We start from the raw sequence: 22,779 nt of genomic DNA, 5'->3' as shown, positions 1-22,779 counted from the left end.
ACCTATTATAGTTTCGATATTATCTCTTTACTATGGATAACCTGAATGTTGCATCAAAGACATACAGAAGCTTAACACCACATTATTACAATCATAAAATCATTCCACCCAAGCAAAAACTTAACAGATACGATCATAGCTAGCAAAATGCTACAACGTTCTTACCGTACCAGAACACAAATTGCACTTACTAAGGATATGATTTATCCAAATAAGCTATTGATAGCACTTCCTACATGAAGCCTAACGAGCTAAAGGAAAATTAATCTATCATTGCTAGAACCTCAACTTGCAGCAAGGGCCCAAAAAAATTCAGTATTTTTAAAGACGGTTGAGCTAAGCTTATGAAAAAGAAAAAAAAATTAAGTAGCAATCAGGTTGGTTGCGCGCTAATTTGTTTACCTGAATGTGAGGGCAAAATCGCTTGATTTGCCAACAACTCGAGAGGAGCCAGACGTGTTTGGAATTAATGAAAGCAATCACACAGGCAGAAAACGATGTTGCACGCATCCTGCCGTTGTCGACAACTCGGCCGGTTGTTCCCACCACGACCCCAAAATGTTTGTGGGTGCATGCGCTCGTGTTAGATATGGCACGTCTCTCACGTGGCGCACTTGTTCCGTTTTAAATATAGCTATTTTTGGAATTTAAATTTATCCTAATTTTAATATTTATTTATTTCTTACCTTGTCATCTTAACTAATCGTATATGTTCATGATCCTCGATCATGCTTCTTATTTAACTAATTACAATCATTTCTCGTGCCAATCTTAGTATGAAAAATATAAGTATTTATTCCATCCTTAACAAAATAATTTTAGCTTCATAATTCAACTTTAAACTAGAAGAGCGACCCTATTTTAGAACGATAAAAATATATTTTGCCATGATTATTTTTGGGGTTGCTTTGATGTATGACTTGGTTCTCTCGTCACCGTCGCCAACGAGACACAATAATTGAGCCGTGAAAGGGACTAACCAGATAACTAGGAACCACTAGCTTAATAATCATAAATTTCCATGGCAATTTTTACACCTGGCCTCTTCTTCTTAGAAAAAAAAGGCATTCCAAGGGGAAGAGACGAAAAGAAAAAAAAATCTCAAAGCTATGTCAAGCAAGCCATGGCTCGAGGACCCACAGGATGATGAGACAATGATATGCACCTTGAAGAACACTTTCTCCACATCAAAGAGAGAAAACCCCAAGAATTCCTCCCATCTCACATTCTCACCACAATCCTCTCTCTCTCTTAACACCAACACAGGAGGAGAAATTCCCTCTCTAAAACCAGCTCCTCTCAGAGAGAGAGAAGAAGGCAGTAGTGGTTTGAAAGCAGGAAAGAGAAAGCAAGAGGGGGTAGTAGCACTGTAGCAGCAGCAGCTTTAGGTCAGTAGCAGGAGTAATCAACAACACCACCACCACACCATCACCACCACAGCAGCAGCTCTTCTTGTTTCTTTCCAATTTACCAGTTGTTGTTCTTCCCCCCTTGCTGCTGCTGCTGCTGCTGCTCTCTCTCTCTTCTTTGTGTGTGCAGCTGCAGAGAGAGTCTAGCTGAGCAGTAGTAGCCCACCACCCTCGCTTTCCCCTCCCCTCCTCACCACCCACTCCTCCCTCCTCCACACCAATTCCAAGCAAGAAACCAAAAGAAACCCACCTCACCTCCTGCTTGTTTGCTGCTTCGACGTCGTCTCGTCTCGTGGTTGAGGGGGGAGCCTGGCCTCTTTTTTTTTTTCTGTGGGGATTGCTTTGCTGTGCGTTCTTGGATTGGTTCATTGGTTCTTGGCGTCTTGCGTGTGATGGGATTCATGTGGCCGCTGTGAGACCGGGAAAGGCAGGTTCTTGATGGCCTCCCGCGGCAGCGGCGGCGGCGGCGGAGGAGGAAGAGGAGGAGGCAACGGATGGGACAAGTGGAAGCCCAAGCCCGCGTGGTTGGCTGAGCTCGTTCTTGCCAGAGCCCGGCGTTGCTCTGGGTTGTGATTGGTTGTGTCGTGGCGGCGTGTTTCTTGGGGGGACGGCGGCGAGATGAGCAGAGCTGGAGAGTGCGGCGGCGAAGGCGGGCGGCGGGGGAGGTCGGCGGCGGCGCACGCCGGCGCGGGGGCGGTGGCCGGGTTTCTTGGGTGCCTGCTGCTGGTGTGGGCGATCGGTGGGTGCGGGAGGAGGTGGTGGGGGTGCGGGGAGGCGGCGGCGGCGAGTGACGGGGTGGAGGAGGTGGCGGCGCAGTTCAACCTCAGCGTCGGCAAGCTGCAGGCATTGGCGTCTCTCCTGTCTTCTCCGGAGGTAATTTGATTTCATTTGGGGGTGTTCTCTCCCCTAGCTTGATGATCATCATGCTAGTCATGCTTATGTTTACTGTGCCATTGGAATTGATTGAAAGTGGATTGGGAGATTTTGTAGGCGAGATTAGCTGTACTGTACTTTACGTATGTTTCACGTGCGAAGAACATATACTGATTAGTGTGCGGTTTGGAAGTTTATAATTGTAGCTGCGTAAAAGAGAATGTTCCAATCTTGTGGCATTGCATGCCTAATTAATGTCTCTGTGGAGTGGATAGTTTCGGTAGCAACGAGAAATGTTAATGAGTACATGTATTGGCAGTATTATCTTAGTTTTGGAGACATTGGATTCTGTTTAATTGGAGTTTAGAAATTTATGCTGCTGTAACTTGTAGGGATGAACGAAGAACGTACCAAAATAGTGCAAAGAAATAAAATTTTACTGGGTTCTACAAGGAAATTATGGATTGCTGGTTCCTTGTGCTGTCAACAACTATAGAAAGGGTAAATTGGCCTGGGGTTCAATGAGCACGTGCAGTTTGTGAGTTGTCAAACTGATAGTTGAGACATAGATAATATAGGACGTGAAGATTTGAGATTTGTACAGAGAATTCCATGCATATGAGTGTTCCTAGAATTCCTTATTTGTTATTAAAAAAACTCATGTACCTTCCATGCCAGTTGGTTTCAATTATTCCCCACATATGCTAGTGCTGTCCATGTCAACTGACCCATGAATAAGACTGAAATGCCCTTCTGCAACCTCTTCCCTTCTCTAGTCGAACTGTTAGCGAGGGAGTATGGTGGCACCGTGAGCCACCTCCTGCTCGCTTCTTCATTTCTCCGATGTGCCATAAGCCCAATGCTTAAGAAGGCGCTAGCACTAGATTATTGTCAGGGCTAGTCCTTAGACACTACTTAGGACCCTTTAGTCAAAAGCAGAGTAGACAGCAGAGAACAAGCAAATGCAAAGCTGTAAACAAGCAGAGCAGATACTAGAGAGCAGAGAATTAGCAGAGCGAAAGAAATGTGGATGCCTTAAAATCACATAATTTATTGGATGCTTGTTATAGCATATTGGTTACAGAGTATGGCATTCTTGTTTATCCTAGAAAATCTAGGATAACTGCCATGTTGCTATAATCCCACAGGATCCTTAATCCAATCATTGAACTGAATCTACCATTTATGAATCTTCTTATGACTGTCCTATAATCAACTTTCAATTTCAATCTCTGTAATATGATAAATTCATTTTTTTGATTTTAATGACTGCTAGCTATAGTAATAAACAAGATGGTTCAGGTAATCTGGGGGGCAAAGAGAGGGCAAGCTGGTTTTCCTTAGGCACATTGCACATAATTTTGCTTCCCTAAGCTCACAATCGAATGGAAACCTGACATACAAGCTAAGCGCAGGAGAATGAAACATAGTTGTCCTGTTTTACTTCTTTATTTGTTGTGGTCGATCAAAAGTCAGCTATGGACAAACTTTTGAAAAATAAGCTTTTACACATTAAGTTGCATGCAATCTTTGTTTATTACCTGCAAGCAGAAATAAGAACTTTGAAGAGTTAATTTCTGCTATTACAAAATCATGTAATTTGCACAATCTCCTATTTTTGATAACAAATACATAGTTCTTTATTTTTTAAGATAATATACTTCATTTATTATGTCCTAGACTCTTATTATTATACATTTCTAACTGCCAATTTGAATTATGATATAGAGGGAATGCATATGTAAATCTGGTACGATCAATGATGGTAATCCAGTCAACAGCATGCTCGATATCTCAAATTCTCGTATTAAGAATAAACTACCTGGAGGAAATCAAAACTGGTTGGACGATGTGATTCTTCAAGATTGTTTCACGAATGAAGATAATTATGACAAAAGTAGTCATGAAACCAACTTATTGCAAAATGCTGTGCAACAAGACATTGGCTCTCCTACGACACCATGGAATGTGAGTGTTTTATGTTTCCTCTTTATCCTGAATGAACTCAGTGAAGTGTCAAATTACTTGCATTGTTTTCACTGTAAAATTGAAATATTGAGCATTAATGGAATTGAGCTCTATTACATGTTACAACAGACTGTTAGTGTGGTTGATTCCTGAATGATATGAGCCTTCATCTCTTGTGAGCATTAAATGCTTCAGATGACTGCATTATTTTGGCATATCTATACGTTAGGCTGGATTATTTTGTGCTATTTGGATGTAATGGAGATTGGCATCTAGCCTGGCATCGTGCAATTAGTATGAAGCCACTGAGTTGGCTTAACTAGGTCTTAATGCCACATAGCACTGTGGAACTGGCTATCCATACTATTATACCCAACTTGATTCTTTTCAAAGTCATGCTTCAGTCGAACTTTTTCCTGAAGAAGTTAGAGAATCATCCTTCTTTTGCGCTGCCAATTGTCAAATGCTAACAACTCAAGTGTGTTGATTCCCTTGTGGATCATGTTAAATTGAGCTTCAATAAAGCTAAAGTAAAAAATTAACTATATTTACATCTCTTCAGAATTAACTTTCTATGGAACCTTCTTGTATCAAATAATGCTAGTTCATTGTTTTATGTTGCATAATTTGAGTTAATTGAGTTTTTCTTCTGCAATTGTTTTTAAAGTTTTTGGTTTGTCTTGTTAATACCTTTTCTTTCATCTGCAATGGCATGATTCATTGCATTTTAATCTTTAAGCATTACAAAGTCCTATTGATCCTAATTTTTTGTTTTCAATGTATTTAGCTACGTTATATGACTTGTGTACTGCAATTAATGGCCTGAATATGCAGCAGAAAAATGTGTTGAGCTGCAATCACGGGATGATATTTAGTTTGTCTGCTTCCTTTGGAATAGTTGTATCTTTGGTAGTTATAACTATTTCCAAAAAAGGGAAGCAAGAAAATGAACTGTGTCAGCATGAGAAACTTCTCCAGACGCCGAGTGCTAAGATAAGTCGAAAATGGTCGAAGAGAGCGCTTCTTATTGGTGTGCTAGTTGGGCTTTGTAGTTCTGTCTGGATATTTTCAAGCATGTATGCTGATGTTGTTGCTAGAAGAATTGAGAATCTTGAAAATATGTGTGATGAGAGAGCTAGGATGCTACAAGATCAGTTCAATGTGAGCATGAACCATGTGCGCGCATTGGCTATTCTAGTCTCAACTTTTCACCATGGGAAGAATCCTTCTGCTATTGATCAGGTTCGCTTTCTTTGCAAACACCTTCCTTAACTGCAAGGGTGATTCAACAAGTTTTTAATATGGGTGTTTTGGCTAGAAATTAGCCATCAAAGTTGTATTTTGAAGATTATTGATGTTCAAAATGATGTGTTTTTGTGACTGGAGGGAGTATAAAACCTGATTACCCATTAGCAATTTATTTATCCAAAGAAAAATGTTCAACTGTTCACATCATTGTATGTCACTGGGAAAAAACAACACTATAGCTGAAGTAGGAGAGGGTGCACAGTTTTATAAAGATTTATGTTATTTAAAAGAAAATATCTGTTATTTTCTATCCTACTAATACTGTGCTTTGTGTCAAGATTATGTGATGATGTTATCTTTGACACTTGACAGAAAACATTCGAGGATTTCACAGCTAGGACAACATTTGAAAGGCCATTGATGAGTGGTGTTGCCTATGCTTTGAAGGTGCTGCACAGTGAAAGGGAATTGTTTGAGCAAAAGCATGGATGGAAGATTAAAAAGATGGAAGCCGAAGATCAATCACTTGTTCATGACTACAATCCTGACAAGCTTGAACCTTCACCAGTTCAAGATGAGTATGCACCTGTTATTTTCTCGCAGGAAACTGTAAAGCACATTATATCAGTCGACATGATGTCTGGGAAGGTGAGCTACTATATTTGCAAGCCCTTTCTGCTATATATTTTTTTTCTGAATAGGATAAACTTATTAAGTTTTGGTTAGACCTTCAGTTCTTTTAATTGTGAAATGAGATTCAGAATTTGACGACTTCTTACGATAAAAAATGATGAATGCATGATATCTTACTGTTTACATGGCAATTCGAAATCCCAAATTATAAGTCTGACTCACGCAAGAATTCTGTCTCCCTATTCCTTTTATTTGGATCGCTGGAGTCCCTATTCTAGTAACTAGTATAACTAGTACAAACTGTAGTCTGACACTTACCCTTGTAGTATAACTAGTTCGTGTTGGCCCTTTAACCTCCTAGGGCTTACCCCATGACCTCTGGCAACTTTCTCCTGTATGAGCTTGCACAAGCAAAGTCCATGCCATTGGATATGTAGTTCACTGTTGCTGTTGAAACACTTGCCAGATCTTTGAGTGGACTATGTGGTCTCCATGCTCCAGCTATAGACCTCCATTTGGGAACCTGATGGTGACATGGATGAGCATGAACTCACTATTGAATACAAGTGAGACACATAGTGACCGTCCACAGTGGCAGCCATAGGAAGGAAGATGTTGGCATGTAGTGTGAGGAAGGCAATAGTGAGTGCCAAGCTCCATGAGAGACGAGGGTCACAAACAAAAGCCAGTGAAGTACCAGCAGCCAAGGTTTGACTGGTTATGGTGGATCCAACTCAATCCAAACAACCCAACAAAATCTATAGAAGTAGTCTGATATGAGTTTCTTCAGCGTGATAAGCGGTCTTGCATCAGACTGAACAGCTCTGGACCCTGGCAGACCATGTATACAAATCTAAAGAACCTGCTTGAGTTTTAATACTAAGTTCTTTTATATATAAGGGAGGTGTAAACCCCCGGCCTTTTCTTGAGTTAGGGGTGCACACATCCATTACAATGTTACTCCCTCCGTTTCAAATCATAAGATGTTTTGGTTTTATCCTAAGTCAAGCTTCTTCAAGTTTGACCAAAGTTTATAGAAAAAAATATCATCCTCAACACCAAATTAGTTTTATTAAATCCATCATTGAGTATTTTTTTATAGTATATTTGTTTTGTGTTGGAAATGTTGCTACATTTTTCTATAAATTTGATCAAACTTATTCAAGTTTGACTTATGACACAAAACTGGAATGTCTTATAGTTTGGAATGTAGAGAGTATTAGCTAAATGCTAAGACCAAAGAACAAGAAATGAACATGACAAAAACATGGCAATGCTAAGGCTGATCCAAAAAAAGGAAATGTAGCTGCATCCCCCCATCATTGGGTCTACTATGGAATTAAACGATCAGAACATTGCACAGCAAAGAGAGGTCCTTGAAGCTTCAGTCTTCATTATAACGCCTCCAGGAAGGGGTATGCTCATCGTTATTATCAGATTCAATCAGCAAAGAACTAAAGATTAGATCAAAGTTTCCCACCTTTGCACCTATGTACCAAATCTCCTATCTGACGACTTCAAGCAGGGAACTTCAATCAGGTTGATGTTGTCGCCGGCTCCAACAATTAAGGCCAGATCATGGGTTTTCACCCCAATAAGAGGTTTCAGGGCTCACTACAATGCCTCATCATGACTCCATTGCTAAATCTAGTTTGCACATACCAGAGCTGCCAAACTGCCAAGATCTCCACCAGTTGGCTTTTAAGCCCATCTTGTCAGTTAATTGGTAGTAAAATCTTCTAATCATCAAGCGATGCATCCTCACATGTAGCTAGAAATTTCAATTTTTATTTTTGTATTAAAATATGCTCAATCTTATAGTATGTAAACATCAGGGACTATGACATACATAATGTCAAACTATATCCTGAATGGTGCTTCTTTATTCTACACTGTATTGATGCCATCCACTCTGTGTCTATTCCTATGCCTACGTAGCAATGTGTGATTTTAAAAATTTATGTTCTGGAGGATGAAATGCAAACCAATGCATTAGATCTTCTTGCTTCTCCAGCCAGTGTGCAAATTTTTAGCCTTTTCCTTTTCTGATTATTTTCTAGTTTTTGACCTCATAGAGCGGGGGGAGCTTGAATGAGAACCTCTAGTTACCATTTGTATAAATTTAAATACACATATAATTAAAGGGAAAATTTAATTACTAGATCAAATTTATATTTGTAAAATATTTTTATCAGACATGTCCCTTTGAGATGCATGCTTCATGCACAATTTATATGAAATTTTGCACTATGATTAGTGCCATGCACAAATACTATTGTTTGTTCCTCAAACAATCAATCAATCATGAATCATCGAACAATAACTTGTCATTTATTTCCTGACACTATGATCTTGATTTCAGGAAGACCGCGATAATATATTGCGTTCACGGGCAACAGGCAAAGGGGCCCTAACATCACCTTTCGAACTTCTTAAATCTAATCACCTTGGTGTGGTGCTCACGTTCACTGTGTATAAATATGATCTTCATCCTAATGCAACACCAGAGGAACGTATTGAAGCTACGCTGGGGTAACATCTGTTTCCTAAATGTCAAGTTGGACTACACCCTTACATTTATTTTTTTTTAAGTTTGAGAGAATTTTCTCTTGAAAGAACTTTGAGAGAATTGACCATAGTTTTGTTGTTGACACTTGACAGTTATCTTGGTGCATCATTTGATGTTCCATCTCTGGTTGAGAGACTCCTGGAGCAACTTGCTAGCAAACAAAAGATAGTTGTTAGGCTGTATGACATCACAAATCATACTTCTCCTACTAAAATGTATGATTCAGATGTTAATGCATCTGGTGATCTGCATATTAGTAGTATCGATTTTGGGGACCCGACACGCAAACATGAAATGCATTGCAGGTACAATACTTTTATTGCCCATGGGATTCGTACAGTACTTTTGTACTTGAAAATGTGCTCAGCACGTCCAATTTCACATTTTTGTCTCAGGTTCAAACATAAGCCTTCACTGCCATGGTCAGCAATTATGATTTCATCAGCAGTAGCTATAATTGTTTTGCTTGTCGGCTATATTATCTATGCTACTCTGAACTCTCTTGAAGAGGCGGAAAATAATTATACAGCAATGAGAGAATTAAAAGGACGAGCTGAAGCCGCAGATGTTGCAAAGTCCCAGGTTTCTTCCACCTCTAGCAGTCTCTTGTATTTTGCCTCTCTCTTTAACCTCTGTGATATTGCCTTGCTTTCCATCTTCTCATTACCTGCTAAGTAGATTTTGGTTTACCTTGCAGTTTCTAGCAACTGTTTCCCATGAGATTAGAACTCCAATGAATGGTGTACTAGGTTTGTCCTTACTTTGTTTTCTATTTATTCCTATACTATCATATTTGATAGCTTTTGTATTATCTCTGGAAGACAACTCTTAATGTAATGAATTATGAGAGTGGGTTTCTACCTGAATCAGGTATGTTACAGATGCTCATGGATACGGAACTTGATACAACTCAAAGGGATTTTGTAGTTACAGCTCAAGAGAGTGGAAAATCATTGATAAACTTAATAAATGAAGTACTTGATCTAGCTAAGATAGAATCAGGGAAAATTGAGCTGGAGGCGGTGCGATTTGACGTGCGTGATATTCTTGACAACGTGGTATCTTTGTTTTCTGAGAAATCATGGGCTAAGGGTGTAGAGGTGAGACATAATCTATCTCCATTGAACTCTAAGCTTTTCATTCAACAGGATGTTAAGACCTGAAATATGTTGTTTTTGCGAGGTTAGTTGGCTGTACTTGTATCTGATCAAGTTCCAGATGTTCTGATTGGGGACCCGTGGCGGTTTCGGCAAATCATTACAAATCTTGTAGGGAATTCTATGAAGGTTAGTTTTGAATCTACACTGGTTACCATGTTTCCTTTTCAATTTATTGTTGTACTCTGGATAACATGATAGATTCCTTATTTTAGCATTTGCTTACATCTATATGCTGTGATAGTTTCAAATAACTGCAGTTGAAGAAACTATGGTCCAATACTTATTGTTATGATATTTATATAAGAAAAAGCTCCATGGGATTTCCTTATGTAAATTAGAAATACGACGGTTGCTTTGGTTAGAAGAAAAAAAAACATTCTTGTCGATTATGCATTAATGTTTTCACAGATCTAAATATTAAAATGGCTCCCTGTAAATACAGTTTACTGAACAAGGCCATATCTTCATTCAAGTGCATTTAGTTGAAGAAGTGAAGAAGAAAATGGAGGTTTTAGATGATACTTCTCCTGAAAACAGAGAAGTTACAGATAATTCCAACAATACCATGGCTTATAATACTCTAAGTGGGCTTGAAGCAGCAAATAAGTGGAAAACCCTGGAGAATTTCAGGATGTTCAAAGATTCATCAGATGCAATAGATTCAGTGAACTTACTAGTAACTGTTGAAGACACTGGTGTAGGAATAACTAAGGATGCTCAAACTCGGATTTTTACACCTTTCATGCAAGCTGATGGTTCCACGTCACGGACTTATGGTGGAACTGGAATTGGTTTAAGTATTACAAAACGCCTAGTTGAATTGATGGGTGGAGAAATAGGGTTTGTGAGTAAACCAGGAGTTAGCAGTACATTTTCTTTTACTGCCATTTTCAAGGAAAACAGGAAAGATCCAGGGGATATCAAAAGGTACTGTCCTGAACCTACTCCGCCGGATTTTCAAGGAATGAGAGCCCTTGTTGTTGATGGAAGACATGTTCGTGCTGAGGTTACCATGTACCATCTTCGGAGACTTGGGATACAATGTGATCTTGCAGCCACGTCTGAATCAGCACTTTCTGTTTTGTTGGAAGCCTGCAATTCGAGGTTCGTTTTTTGTCTGTTTCACGCTTCAGGTTTTTGTGATACATATAAATGGCCATAACCCAGCTGCTGGCTCAGGTCTAATAAGCATCAATATTTCACAGAATGACATTAAATATAATTTTCTGGGTTGGTTAGATATTCGGATTTTCTCTGTGCCATTCGGCATCAATGGAGAAAGACAATTAACTAATTAACAGAAGGGACAAAGGAGTAAAAGAGAGAAACTTATATTACTTAGGGCAAAATTAATTTATTTAATGCTCAATAAGGCTGTCTATTTCTTTTTCTTGCCATCTGTATATCATATTTGTTGGAAAAATATTGTTTTACAGGATTTCCTTATGAAAGTCATAAATATGCTCTTATATTTTATATTCTTAGAACTATTATTTTTTCGTGTTTACTGACTCTGTTCTATTGTGTGTCAAGTGTAAAAAGCAGTGTGAACATGGTGCTTGTTGACAAAGAAGCTTGGGGTAAGGACTCAGGCTTGGCGTTTTTCCGGTGCCTTGTGGATCTTTGGCTGAAGGGCACACTCAAGTCTTGGCAAACAATGCCGAAGTTCTTCCTTTTGGCAGGTTCAATAAGTCCTGCTGATTCTGATTGTTTGAGGTTGGCAGGGTATGCTAATAGCATAAGAAAACCCCTTCGCCTTAGTACAGTTGCTGCTTGTCTTAGTAAAGCACTAGGGGTTGGACTTACAGGCCGACGGAGTAGAGATAATTCTTTGGTTCTTCGAAGTGTACTGACAGGAAAACACATTTTAGTCGTGGACGACAATGCTGTTAATCGCATAGTTGCAGCTGGTGCTTTGAAGAAATATGGAGCTATAGTTACCTGTGTGGACAGTGGAAAGGAGGCAATTTCTATGCTTGAGCCGCCTCATAAATTTGATGCTTGTTTTATGGATGTTCAGATGCCTGAGATGGATGGGTAATCTTCTTTATTTTTCCCCATTATGAAAATCATTGATGATGCCTTCTAAAAAGTCATTATTTTGTGTTACGTGCTTTGTGTGTGTAATCGTGTTATAGTATATTCAATAAGTAACATAATACATATTCTTATTGCAGAATTATATCTTATATTGTCTTTAAACGAGTTCATATAGAAATGTGTTATTTTAAAACTGTTCATAAGTAACATTATGCAGCCTCTGCTAAGTAGATCACTTGAATTGCTGTCTATATATATTTTTTGCAGGTTTGAAGCTACTAGATTAATCCGTGCTGTAGAAAGTAAAATCAATAATATGATCCACAGAGGTGAAGTGTCTTCGGAGCTCTACGGAAATAAGGCCCATTGGCATGTACCTATATTAGCCATGACAGCGGATGTAATTCAAGCAACTTTTGAAGGATGCATGGAATGTGGAATGGATGGGTATGTGGCAAAACCATTTGAAGAACAGCAACTCTACTCTGCAGTTGCTCATTTCCTAGAGGCCGATGCAACGGATCCATTGTCATAAGAGGTGTAATGGCCACATTGGTTCAGGTTCTCTAATGTAGCATCTGCTAAAAAACCATTTGGAGATAACAGTCCTGCAAAGCAGAGGAGCTATGCAGTAAATTGAGATCAGAAGTTTGATTGGACTTCTGTTTATGATTCACATGGTAAGTTTCAGCTAAACACATTCTATGTGATTATTCAGTTTTTTCTCGCTGGTTGATACACAGAGTTATTTTCAATATTCATTTGGTCAGTAATATGTTTCATGTGAAATTTCTCGATGCAATATATGATAGATCCCGGGGAGGTCACCAAATTTCCCACAAGCTTTTTGCAGCTGAAAATGGATGATAGAAATATTTTTGGATATTGGATGTAACTATACTTATCTCGTTTCCATGGGAAATAATTGGATTCAATGATCCTTTTTCTTCTCGTAAAATGCAGCTGGGAATACTTAGCTTTGTTTTCAGAAACCAACATTTTTAGGAACCATTGAGTTCAGCCTACACTGGCAATCAAAATTTTGTTTCATCTGTTAATTGTTATCTTCTGTCTGTTCTACAGACAATGATAAAATCTACTTCAAAATCCAGAGTTCAGCCATGTGCTTGAGGGGAAGCCTTGATCGTTTTTAGCCAGTGGAAAACAATGGTGGACATACACTGTACTGACATAACACAACCACCTTCACTGCTGTTCCACTGCAATTACTGACATTAAAGCCGTTCTTGTTGTACAGCTAATATATACTATAAGGAAGCTAATGCTCTTGTTTATTATGTATTCTTGAGTGTACATATGAAATGGCAAGATAGTTGTGAGAGGTGGAGGATTTGTCTGGTGGCTTGAAGAATGTAAATAGGAATGTTCATATCCATCTTTCTCTTGTCTGGTTATTTAGATCAGTGTAGATATTTACATTCTCTTGTAGAAATGTAATTGATTATTATTATGTTACTGCACTGTTCCAAAATATATATACTCTGATTCCAAGATCTCCCCAAGTAGATGTGCTGAGTAACTTGTCATTTTCATTTCAAAACAGAAAAAAAAACAAAATTGCACCCTTTTGTGATATACTCTTTTTAACTTATTTTTATTTGACGCCATGACTTTTACATACACTATTAATTATTCGTCTTATTAAAAAAATACATAGTTTTTACTGTGTAAGCATGACTTGTAATTTTATATATTTTCAAAAGAAAAAATTAAATAAGACGAAAGGCTAAAGTGGATTCAAAATCAAAGATGTTAAATAAAAAAAAAGAGTAACTTCTGTGTGTTAATCATCAACCCAGATGATCATTTTATTTATCCGGAGAAAAAGAGAGTAAGACTTGGCATCGATCTCAAGAGTGGTTATTTTTATGGCAAAATTGCCATAGGGCATCGGAAAATCGCATAATTAGCCGGTGGATACCCTAAGATCACGAATTTGCTGCATGACACCATAAAAGTGTGGTAATTAGCTATAGAGCACTTCGGCCAATTTTTTATTATTTTTGGAGTCAAAAATTCTAAAAATAACGAGATTATCCTTGGTGGCCAACCCGTTATGCGCTTTTATCGCCGCTGGGTCGCCACTGTCGCCGTCTGCTCACTCATCCTGTAGGCTCGGGTTCGGGTGTGGTCCGGCGCCGAGACCAACTGGGTCTGGTTTGACTGGACTCAGTCGACATAACGGGTTGGCCGCTGAGGGCAGTCTCATCATTTTTTGAATTTTTGACTCTAAAAATAATAAAAAATTGGTCGGAGTGCCCTATAGCTAATTACCATACTTTTGTGGTGCCCTATAGCAAATTCGTAATCTTATGGTGTCCACCGGCTAATTACGTGTTTTTTCAATGCCCTGTAACAAATTTTGCCTATTTTTATAGTGGGCCGTTATGATCAACAATTAATAGGCCCGTAAGTCGTGCGAGTCACGTTTAGGGCCACCCCGCTAACAAAAGCATGGCTCCAAAACTACCACTCGTCGAGCTTGGTTGTTACTCCGGCTATACTTACCTTGGCTATTATCAAACAAGGTTTCGTTTGTCACACGTGTGATGTAATCTTACTTTCTCTCATAAGGATTTGGCCCCCACGTAGGTCTGCTACTGGGTTGGATAGAAATGGATTAAATGGGTTGGATTTTAATTTGGATTGTCTTTGGTTGGGTGTAAATGAATTGTTACTTTAAATGGATTGGATTGGGTTGGGTTATAGAGATTGATTGGTATAGACTGGATTTGGTTAGGTGATTTTAGGTTTTAAATGGATTTAACCTGTGGAGGACAAATGGATCCTTTAATTAGGTAGCTAATGGGACCCACATGTAGAAATTGATCAAAATTTGCACAAAGTTGCTCTTACACATAATAAATTATCCCACCAAATTTCAGTCAAATTTGATAAATTTTTATAGTGTGAACGCGAGTTTTAAAATTTTAGGTCCGAGTTTATACCTACCAAACGAGCGCATCCATTCTAGTAGAGTGGGTTGGATCAATTTTAACTAAATGGTTTGGTGCGGGTTGAACTAAAATTAAAGTTGGATTGATTTGAATTGGATCCTAATAAAAAATAATTGGGGTGGGTTGGTTTGGTGACTAGCTAGTAAAAAAATGAATTGGAGTGGATTTGGATTGGATCCAAATCCATTGACAGGCCTACCCCCACGGCCCAACCAACTTTAGGCGGAAAGCCCGATAATGCTTGGGGTTTCGACCATGCAAAAAAGTCTACCGGAGATCTCTAACTTATTCACTGGTTTGTTTTTCGTCCCTTATCCCTAATACTAGAAATGTGTACCCTAAACTCACAGAATCTATTTAAAACAGATCCCTCAGTAATATTAACCTATTTTTTAACCGATTTTTGCTGACGCGATGTCCGGTGGATCCCACGTGTCATAATTTTTATTTTTTTTTATCTCTCCTTATCTCCCGTGCTCTCCTCTCTCTTCTTCCTAACTTCCTCTTCTCTCTCCCTTCCTCTCCTCTCCCGCGCCGGCGGGGACGGGGGCGGGAGGGCGTCAGCCGGCGCGGGCGCGCGGCGACGGCCGGCGCGGGAAGGCGGCATCCGGTGGAGCTTGCCGTCGATGTGGCCACTGGAGACGAGGAGCTCCGGTGGCCCCAGCACGTTTGGCGTCGACGGGGTGTTCGAGTCGGCGTAGGCGCGTAGCGGATCACGGCGGACACCGACTTGGCGTCGTGGATGAACCGCGTGACGCCACCATGTAGTAGTAGTTGCCGGGCTTCTGGGAGGCGGCAGCGGGGGTTGTATGACGGGGAACCCCATCGATGACTGCTCGCGGTGCGTCCCTGCGGGCAACGCCAACGTGCGCGCCTCCCCCACGCACTACGGCTACTGGATCCGCTCTGACGGCGACGACATCTCGCTCTACTCCGCCCGCGTCGTGTGGGTCGACCAGCAGAGCGCCGGTGACGGTGGCGGCCACTCGCGTCGTGTAGCATCCTGGTGAGCCCTCGGCTCCCCGCCTCCTTGGCCGCCCCTGTTGCATGCTCGCGCCGCCTGCCGCCCTCCCGCGCTAGTCGTCGCCCGCCATTGCCGCCCTCCCGCCCCCGCTCCCGCCGGCGCGGGAGAGTTGAGGAAGGGAGAGAGAAGACAAGTTAGAAGAAGAGAGAGGAGAGGAAAAACATGTGACATCCATCGGACGCCATGTTAGCAAAATCGGTTAAAAATGGGTTAATATTACCGAAGATCTTTTTTAACGGATTATGTGAGTTTAGTAGTACACATTTCTGGTATTACGTGTAATGGACGAAAAACAAACTCGCGAACAAGTTTAGGACGTCTGGTGGACTTTTTTATTTCACCTATAGTATGGTGCATGTGGTTTAAAACCGGCCCATTAAGCCCCTATGCCAACTCTATTTCTTTTCTGCCCATATGATTCTTTTATTTGACTCAGGCTGCTAAGAAAATTAAAGTATAACAGATACGTTTATTTCATTCAAGTTGTTAAGCAGATTAAAGTAGAACAGACACCCTGACATTTGTTGAGCCACTTATTTGGTAGTTTTGCATAAAAAAACTTTATTGAAGCACCACATACATATAGGATGCATACGTGTTGCAAGCCTACTGTGCATGCCTTTATATTGTTAGTCACTGTTAGGAGGAATGCGAGTAACAGGGTGCACAAACAGCCTAGTTCGTTTAGTCGAAACTATTCTAGGCGCATCACTCATATCAACGTCCTTAGGCTTCGTTCCAGTAGGCAGCTTCCAATCAAAATGGTAGAGAAGGGTAGCCAAGATGACCTCTATGCTGACCAGCCCCTGAGTTATACCCGTGCATATTCTTCTGCCGGACTCAAAATCGGTTCCTTTGAAGTTGATATTGTTATTCTCAAATCTCTCCGGCCTAAACTCCTTCAGTTTATCCTAGTATTTAGGGTTCCTACAGATTGCCCACACGTTCACTAGCACTATCGTGTCCTTGGGAATATCGTATAGCCCATGAGTTGACATGTCTCGCGACATTTGCGAGGGCCTAAGAGGGGAACAGGGCAATGAAGCCTCAGGGCCTCTTTGATCACCATCTTGAGATAGCTCATTCCAATAATATCATCCTCGGTGATGGTATTTTTTCATTGCAAGGCTTGCTGTACCTCATCTTGTGCCTTTGCCATTACTCTTGGTGACTGAACTAGCTGTGCCATGGCCCAATTTAGTGCTGTTGCTGCGGTCTCGGTGCCTCCGGCAAACATGTCCTGAAATTTCATTAATCACACAAATCCGAATTTGATAGTACCAATTAATATAATAAGCTAGCAATATATACCCGCTCACTCTAATTTTTTTATACGATGCCGTTGACTTTTAGATCTAAGTTTGATCGTTTCTTTTATTTAAAAAATTTATCAAATATACAAAATTATAAGTCATACTTAAAGTTCATATAATAGTAAATTAAATTATAATAAAATAATTAATACCTATATAATTTTTTAAAATATAAGAATGGACAAACCTGAACATAAAAGTGAATGGAATCGTATAAAAAACATGGAGATAGTATATTGTTGATCAAAATATATACGTGGTATAGGTTTTATGCGTCTTGCAAACAAGAGAGCGACCATGGTTTCGTTGGTGATTGGGATCGGCGAGCTGCCTTCTCTTTGCAGCCTCAGGAGAACGTCGAGGAAGCATTTGTCTCCCCCGCCGGCCGGCTCGCCGTCGTTGTCCGCCGCCGTGTTTTCTTCTTTTCTCTCTTGGATGACCTGCTCGATGATGCGCTCCATCCTCCGGCGGGTGTCGGCGCGGCACACGTTCTGCCCGCCGACGAAGTGGTGGAGGCTGCCGATCACCGGCAGCGTACATGGTCCCGGGGGCAGGTTAGCTTGGGTCTCGTGGCGAAAGGTTTGAGCTTGGAGAGGAAGACGACGAGGAGCAGCACGGACACACCCACAGCGACAAGCACTGGACCGGCCATGTTAAACCACCTTTTGTTATGGATTATATAAGTCATATTTAAATTTGTATAGCAATATATCTTATATTAATTTATCTTTATATATTTTTTTAATTTTTTAATAATTATTTGAATAACATACAATAAATAAGGGGACTTCCTCTCGAGAGTTTAAAATCCACTTCCAATGAAAAGAACATGACCTACCTTATTCAGGATCTTTGGAATGTGGATCCACAAACAATAAATCAATGACTTAACAACAACAACAACAACAATAATATTATTATTATTATTCTCAACTTGTTAAAGAAAGTGTTTCTTTGCAAAAAAAAAATTATCTAAAAGTTGCTTTAATAAATCATGTTAATCTACATTTTAAGTTTGCAATAGCTTTAACCTATTATTCATTAATGAGATACCTCATTATGCGTGATCTTGTTCTACTTCACCCTATGTCCAAAACAACACATGACCACAGAATTTAAACAACATTTATAATTCCAAACTGCAAATCATATTGAACAGAATTACAAAACCAAGCTATAATCTTAATAGTGTGCAGTAAATGGTGTAGATGAAGGATTCTATTCCCATCCAATACATATCCATATAATTCTATACATAAAAACCAAATAAAACAAAAAGGTGAGTAAATATTACTCAGCAAGTACAATATGAAACTAGAAAAACAAGACCACCACGATTGCAAGAGAAGTGAATTGAATTTAGTTTCCTTCTTCGGAGAAATAATAGGTCAAGAAATATTAGTTCTCCTAGGCTTACATGATGTCCTTTAGCACTACTGGTATAAGTTTAGTAAGTGGTACCAATTAATGCTTACTTTTAGAATCATGAACGAATTAAGAACCAAATGAACCAAGGAAAACAAAATAGGCAATAATAAACATAATGGAACACATCACACAAGGTCGTTAAGTGCTTGTCTTAATGCTCTTGATAACTTGGCTCAACATCTCCCACATTAGAACCATATAAAAATGCTCAATACATGACTAACTATCGGTGCTAGTAACTTGCCCGTGATAATGCTACAACACTGTTTTGCATTGTAAAGTAAACAATTAAGAGGCGTCGGTTTATATGTTTCACAAAGTTTCTCATGAAAGCTTAAAAATTCATGATCTAAAATCCATGTTTGAACAAGATCATACCCACTCCATATTTTAAGAGATGACGTCGTTGATTTTTTAATACATGTTTGACCATTTGTCTTATTAAAAAGACTTATATAATTATTATTTATTTTGTTATGATTAGATATATTACTAAATATAATTCAATTATAACTTAATATTTTTTGCATATTTTTTAAAAAGACAAATGATCGAACATATGATAAAAAGTCAACAATGTTATCTAACCAAACAAGAGCAGTACTTCACAAGTATAAATCCCAAGCACCATAGTTGAATAAAACAAAACTAAATAATCTCTATTATTGAGAAGCATTTTCCATCAAAACCATCTTCGCTACGAGCTCAACCATCTATTCATAGCTCAAGCTATGGTGATGCTTAGGGCCTGTTTAGTTTCCAAAACTTTTTTCAAAAAACATCACATCGAATCTTTGGACACATAAATAGAGCATTAAATATAGATGGAACAAAAAACTAATTACACAGTTACGTGAGAAATCGTGAGACGAATATTTTGAGTCTAATTAGACCATGATTAGCCATAAGTGCTACAGTAACCAACATGTGCTAATGACGGATTAATTAGGCTAAAAAAATTCGTCTCGCAGTTTCTAAGCGGAATCTGTAATTTATTTTTGCATTTATGTCCGAAAACCGCTTCCGATATCTGGTCAAACGTGTGACGTGACATCTCTTGCAAATTTATTTGCAATCTAAAGGCTGCCTTAGATGCAAATCTGACACTATATAGCTGCAAATCTGACACTATATGCCTATATATGTCAAGTTATTATATGGCTATATATGTCAGGGCAATGTCTATAATACATATGTCAAGGCAATATTTAGCATAACATCCAGCAAACAGAGAAAAAACAGATCATGCAACGTTGGGATCTACAACTGCATGGTTCTACCACCTTCTAGTAATATGTTGCATGAATTTGCATGTTGCAACTGTTTCAGGTTTTTAACTGTTTACATGAGAATTATAGAATTCAGGTTTCAACTAAATGGAAAATAAGAAAATTGTAAATCAGAGAAACTCGATTTACTTGGCTCTGATTAGAATAAGTTTTGTAGTTGATCTTACCTAATTACTGACTCAATTTCCCAGTGATAGACCAACATCACGTTTTTCTTGACGATCACTGCACAAATATCTACCTTATAGAACTCCAGAGTGCCACCTTTTCGTTCTTTTTGAGAAAATTCCTTCTGTGTCCCTAAAAATCTAGCCAATCTCTTATATACCCTTGCGTTTTGGTCACTTTCCTATATACTCCTAAATATTTGTTTTGATCTCTTATGTACCCTCCTATTAGTTCATCATGAGTTGACCATTAAAGAAATGTAAAAATATCGATTTAGTCCTTGGATTAATGACGAAGATTAATGACGAAATAAAGTATTTACACATTAAAATATAGTACTTCGTTGTATGACAATAAGTTCGATGTACGAGAAAGTAATATGGGTACCATAATAGATTTTTAAATGGTAGCCATAATAAATTTAAGTTATATTATTTACACATTAATATTTTACATATATATTAAAAATATGTGTAACATTTTTAAATGGTAACCCTAACAAATTTGAGTTTTGGCTAGCATTTTTTTTAAGTTATACAACACGTACTAAATCTACTGTACTACTATCACAAAAATGCATTACATAAATTTTTAATAAAAATGACATATTTTTTATTATTATAAAAAAGTTTGTCCTGAATAATACCTTACACTATAATGAATATAATATTCACATGCAACTATTTTATAGCTTTTAATACTATATTTCGCATATTTCTACTCTTTTTTCTTTCCAGGCATAAGAGAAAAATTGATATTTTTATAAAAAATAAACGGTCAACTAACGGCCAATCGACCAAAAGGGCATGGAAGAGATCAAAATCAAATTTCAAGAGCATGCAAGGGAGTTAGCAAAATTCAGGGGCGCATAGGTGATAGGCTGCTGGTGGTGACGACGGCCAGCCTGGGTCGGTCGGAAATTTATATGGGGCACTAGGGTGTGGGCTTGGGCTGAGATGGCCGGCTTCTAGGGATTGCGATATGACAACGGCGGCAGTGGGACGCACTACCGACAATACGACGGGACGTTCGGAAGGCATGGTTCGTTGGGATACACGCGAAAGGCTCGAGGGAATGCATGGGCGCGATCCCGATCGGAGGCTGTGACTTGGAAATTGCATGCGGCGGCACACGAGCGACAACTCAGTTAGGCCTAGGTCCCCAATCATATAGATGGTCAGATGGGGCCCGACATGGCCTAGCCATGATCGGGCCCATGCCAAAATTCATTGGCCTGATCAACACGTCGGGTCGTGCCGGCCCACGGGATGCACCGATGGCCTAGGCATGACCCAATAACATGCGGGCCGTACCGGGCCGACCTAAAGGCAGATGGCCCATCGTGCATATTCAGTAAATAAGTCTATTATTCATCCCTGACCTCTTTGGGCTATATAAGTCTATTTTTTCTCCCTCTTCTTTGGGTTGCGTCTTGTATGGCTACAATAAATCTATTTTACATACTCTTTTGGGGCTAAGACTTATAGCTGAATTAAGTCTATTTTAGGTCCCTTATGTTGAACCTGGCTAGCCCATCATGCCAAGTCATCGGCCGAGGCATGGCCTTGACACTAGCCATGTTATGTCGTGCTTGGGTCAGGCCAAATGGATGTGCTGTGGGTCGGTCCATCGGGCCTTGGGCCTTGACCATCTATACCCGGTCAAGCACCTTCACCCCAATGAACAATGTCGATAGGAAAAATAAAAGAAAACTAAAAAGCCTTAGAACCAAATTCATAATATTGGAGAATTAATTCTAGAAATTGTATAATTAATTATAACCCTTCAAAACTAGATATCCCAAGAGTAACAACAACAATAACCACCAACCAAACTCCAATTAGTCTCAAATTATAAATGATAATTTACTAAAAATAATAATACTCAAGAAAAATCCCAAATAAATGCTTTGCTAATGAATTTAATTACTTGTATTAATTAATAGAAAAGGTCCACACAATAAAATTTTTATAAAATTTATCTTGCACAAAAATATGTGTGAATTGAAAGGGAATGTTCTAATACTATTTATTAATATTCTCAAATTATAATTATTTTTGTATTTTGGTTGTAATAATTATTTAATATATGTCTTTCTTATAATATTAAATGGGTTATTACACCTAATGAATGAATAAACTCCAACATTATGCAAATGTATCGGAAACTCATGGGAGGCATGCATGTGAAACTAAAATCACCATGCTAGTTCATCGAGAGTGAGGCCATGGAATAAGATTTTATAATTCCAAACTATATTTTGGGTTTCAATAAATTTATTAAGTAACTAGGTTTAAATGACAAGCGAGACAAAGATTAACTATATATGGTTTTAATTTATTAGGAGGAAGGGTATACATGTATGTGTATTGGTATATGTATACATATACATATATATGTATATATACTTTGATGGGTTAAATAGGCTTAGTCAACATTGGTGGCCCCCACCTATCACTGACTGCCAATAGAAAGAATAAGAGAACAAGACGTCAGAGATAATAGAGAGAAGGGCGGAGCAGAGGGCTACTGATGCGACGACGGCCAGCCTTGGTCGGTCCGAAATTTATATGGGCACTAGGGTGTGGATTGGGCTGAGATGGCCGGTTTATGGGGATTGTATTATGACGACGGCGGTAGTGGGACGCGCGACTAACACTAGGGACGGGATGTCCGGGC

The 22,779-nt window shown here is 39.1% G+C and overlaps 1 protein-coding gene across 3 annotated transcripts; it reads left to right on the top strand.

Annotated features, from left to right (window-relative positions):
- Positions 1-1,097: 1,097 nt before the first annotated feature.
- LOC102706437 (probable histidine kinase 5) lies at positions 1,098-13,452 on the top strand. 3 transcript variants are annotated; one of them, XM_015843476.2, is made up of 14 exons: positions 1,098-2,282; positions 4,011-4,250; positions 5,088-5,492; positions 5,871-6,146; positions 8,494-8,663; positions 8,793-9,005; positions 9,096-9,282; positions 9,398-9,449; positions 9,571-9,800; positions 9,888-9,986; positions 10,303-10,964; positions 11,394-11,897; positions 12,168-12,580; positions 12,984-13,452. In XM_015843476.2, exons 1-13 carry the CDS (start codon positions 2,028-2,030, stop codon positions 12,433-12,435), a joined length of 3,561 nt encoding a protein of 1,186 aa, XP_015698962.2. In that variant the 5' UTR covers positions 1,098-2,027; the 3' UTR covers positions 12,436-12,580; positions 12,984-13,452. The 3 variants fall into 3 exon arrangements, with proteins under 3 accessions (XP_015698962.2, XP_015698961.2, XP_006664942.3); XM_015843475.2 differs by having other exon boundaries at positions 5,085-5,492; positions 13,013-13,452; XM_006664879.3 differs by having other exon boundaries at positions 5,085-5,492.
- The last annotated feature ends 9,327 nt before the right edge of the window (positions 13,453-22,779 follow it).

This window comes from Oryza brachyantha, chromosome 10 (genome assembly GCF_000231095.2).
Source record: "Oryza brachyantha chromosome 10, ObraRS2, whole genome shotgun sequence".
Lineage (NCBI taxonomy): Eukaryota > Viridiplantae > Streptophyta > Magnoliopsida > Poales > Poaceae > Oryza > Oryza brachyantha.
The sequence above is the reverse complement of the archived record's forward strand: the minus strand, read 5'-3'. Positions and strand labels throughout refer to the sequence as shown.

Coding starts and splice junctions, on each gene's coding strand:
- LOC102706437 (XM_015843475.2), top strand. CDS start 2,028: ATGAGCAGAGCTGGAGAGTGCGGCGGCGAAGGCGGGCGGCGGGGGAGG. Junction 5,493..5,870: donor ATCCTTCTGCTATTGATCAG/GTTCGCTTTCTT, acceptor GACACTTGACAG/AAAACATTCGAGGATTTCAC. Junction 9,450..9,570: donor TCCAATGAATGGTGTACTAG/GTTTGTCCTTAC, acceptor TACCTGAATCAG/GTATGTTACAGATGCTCATG.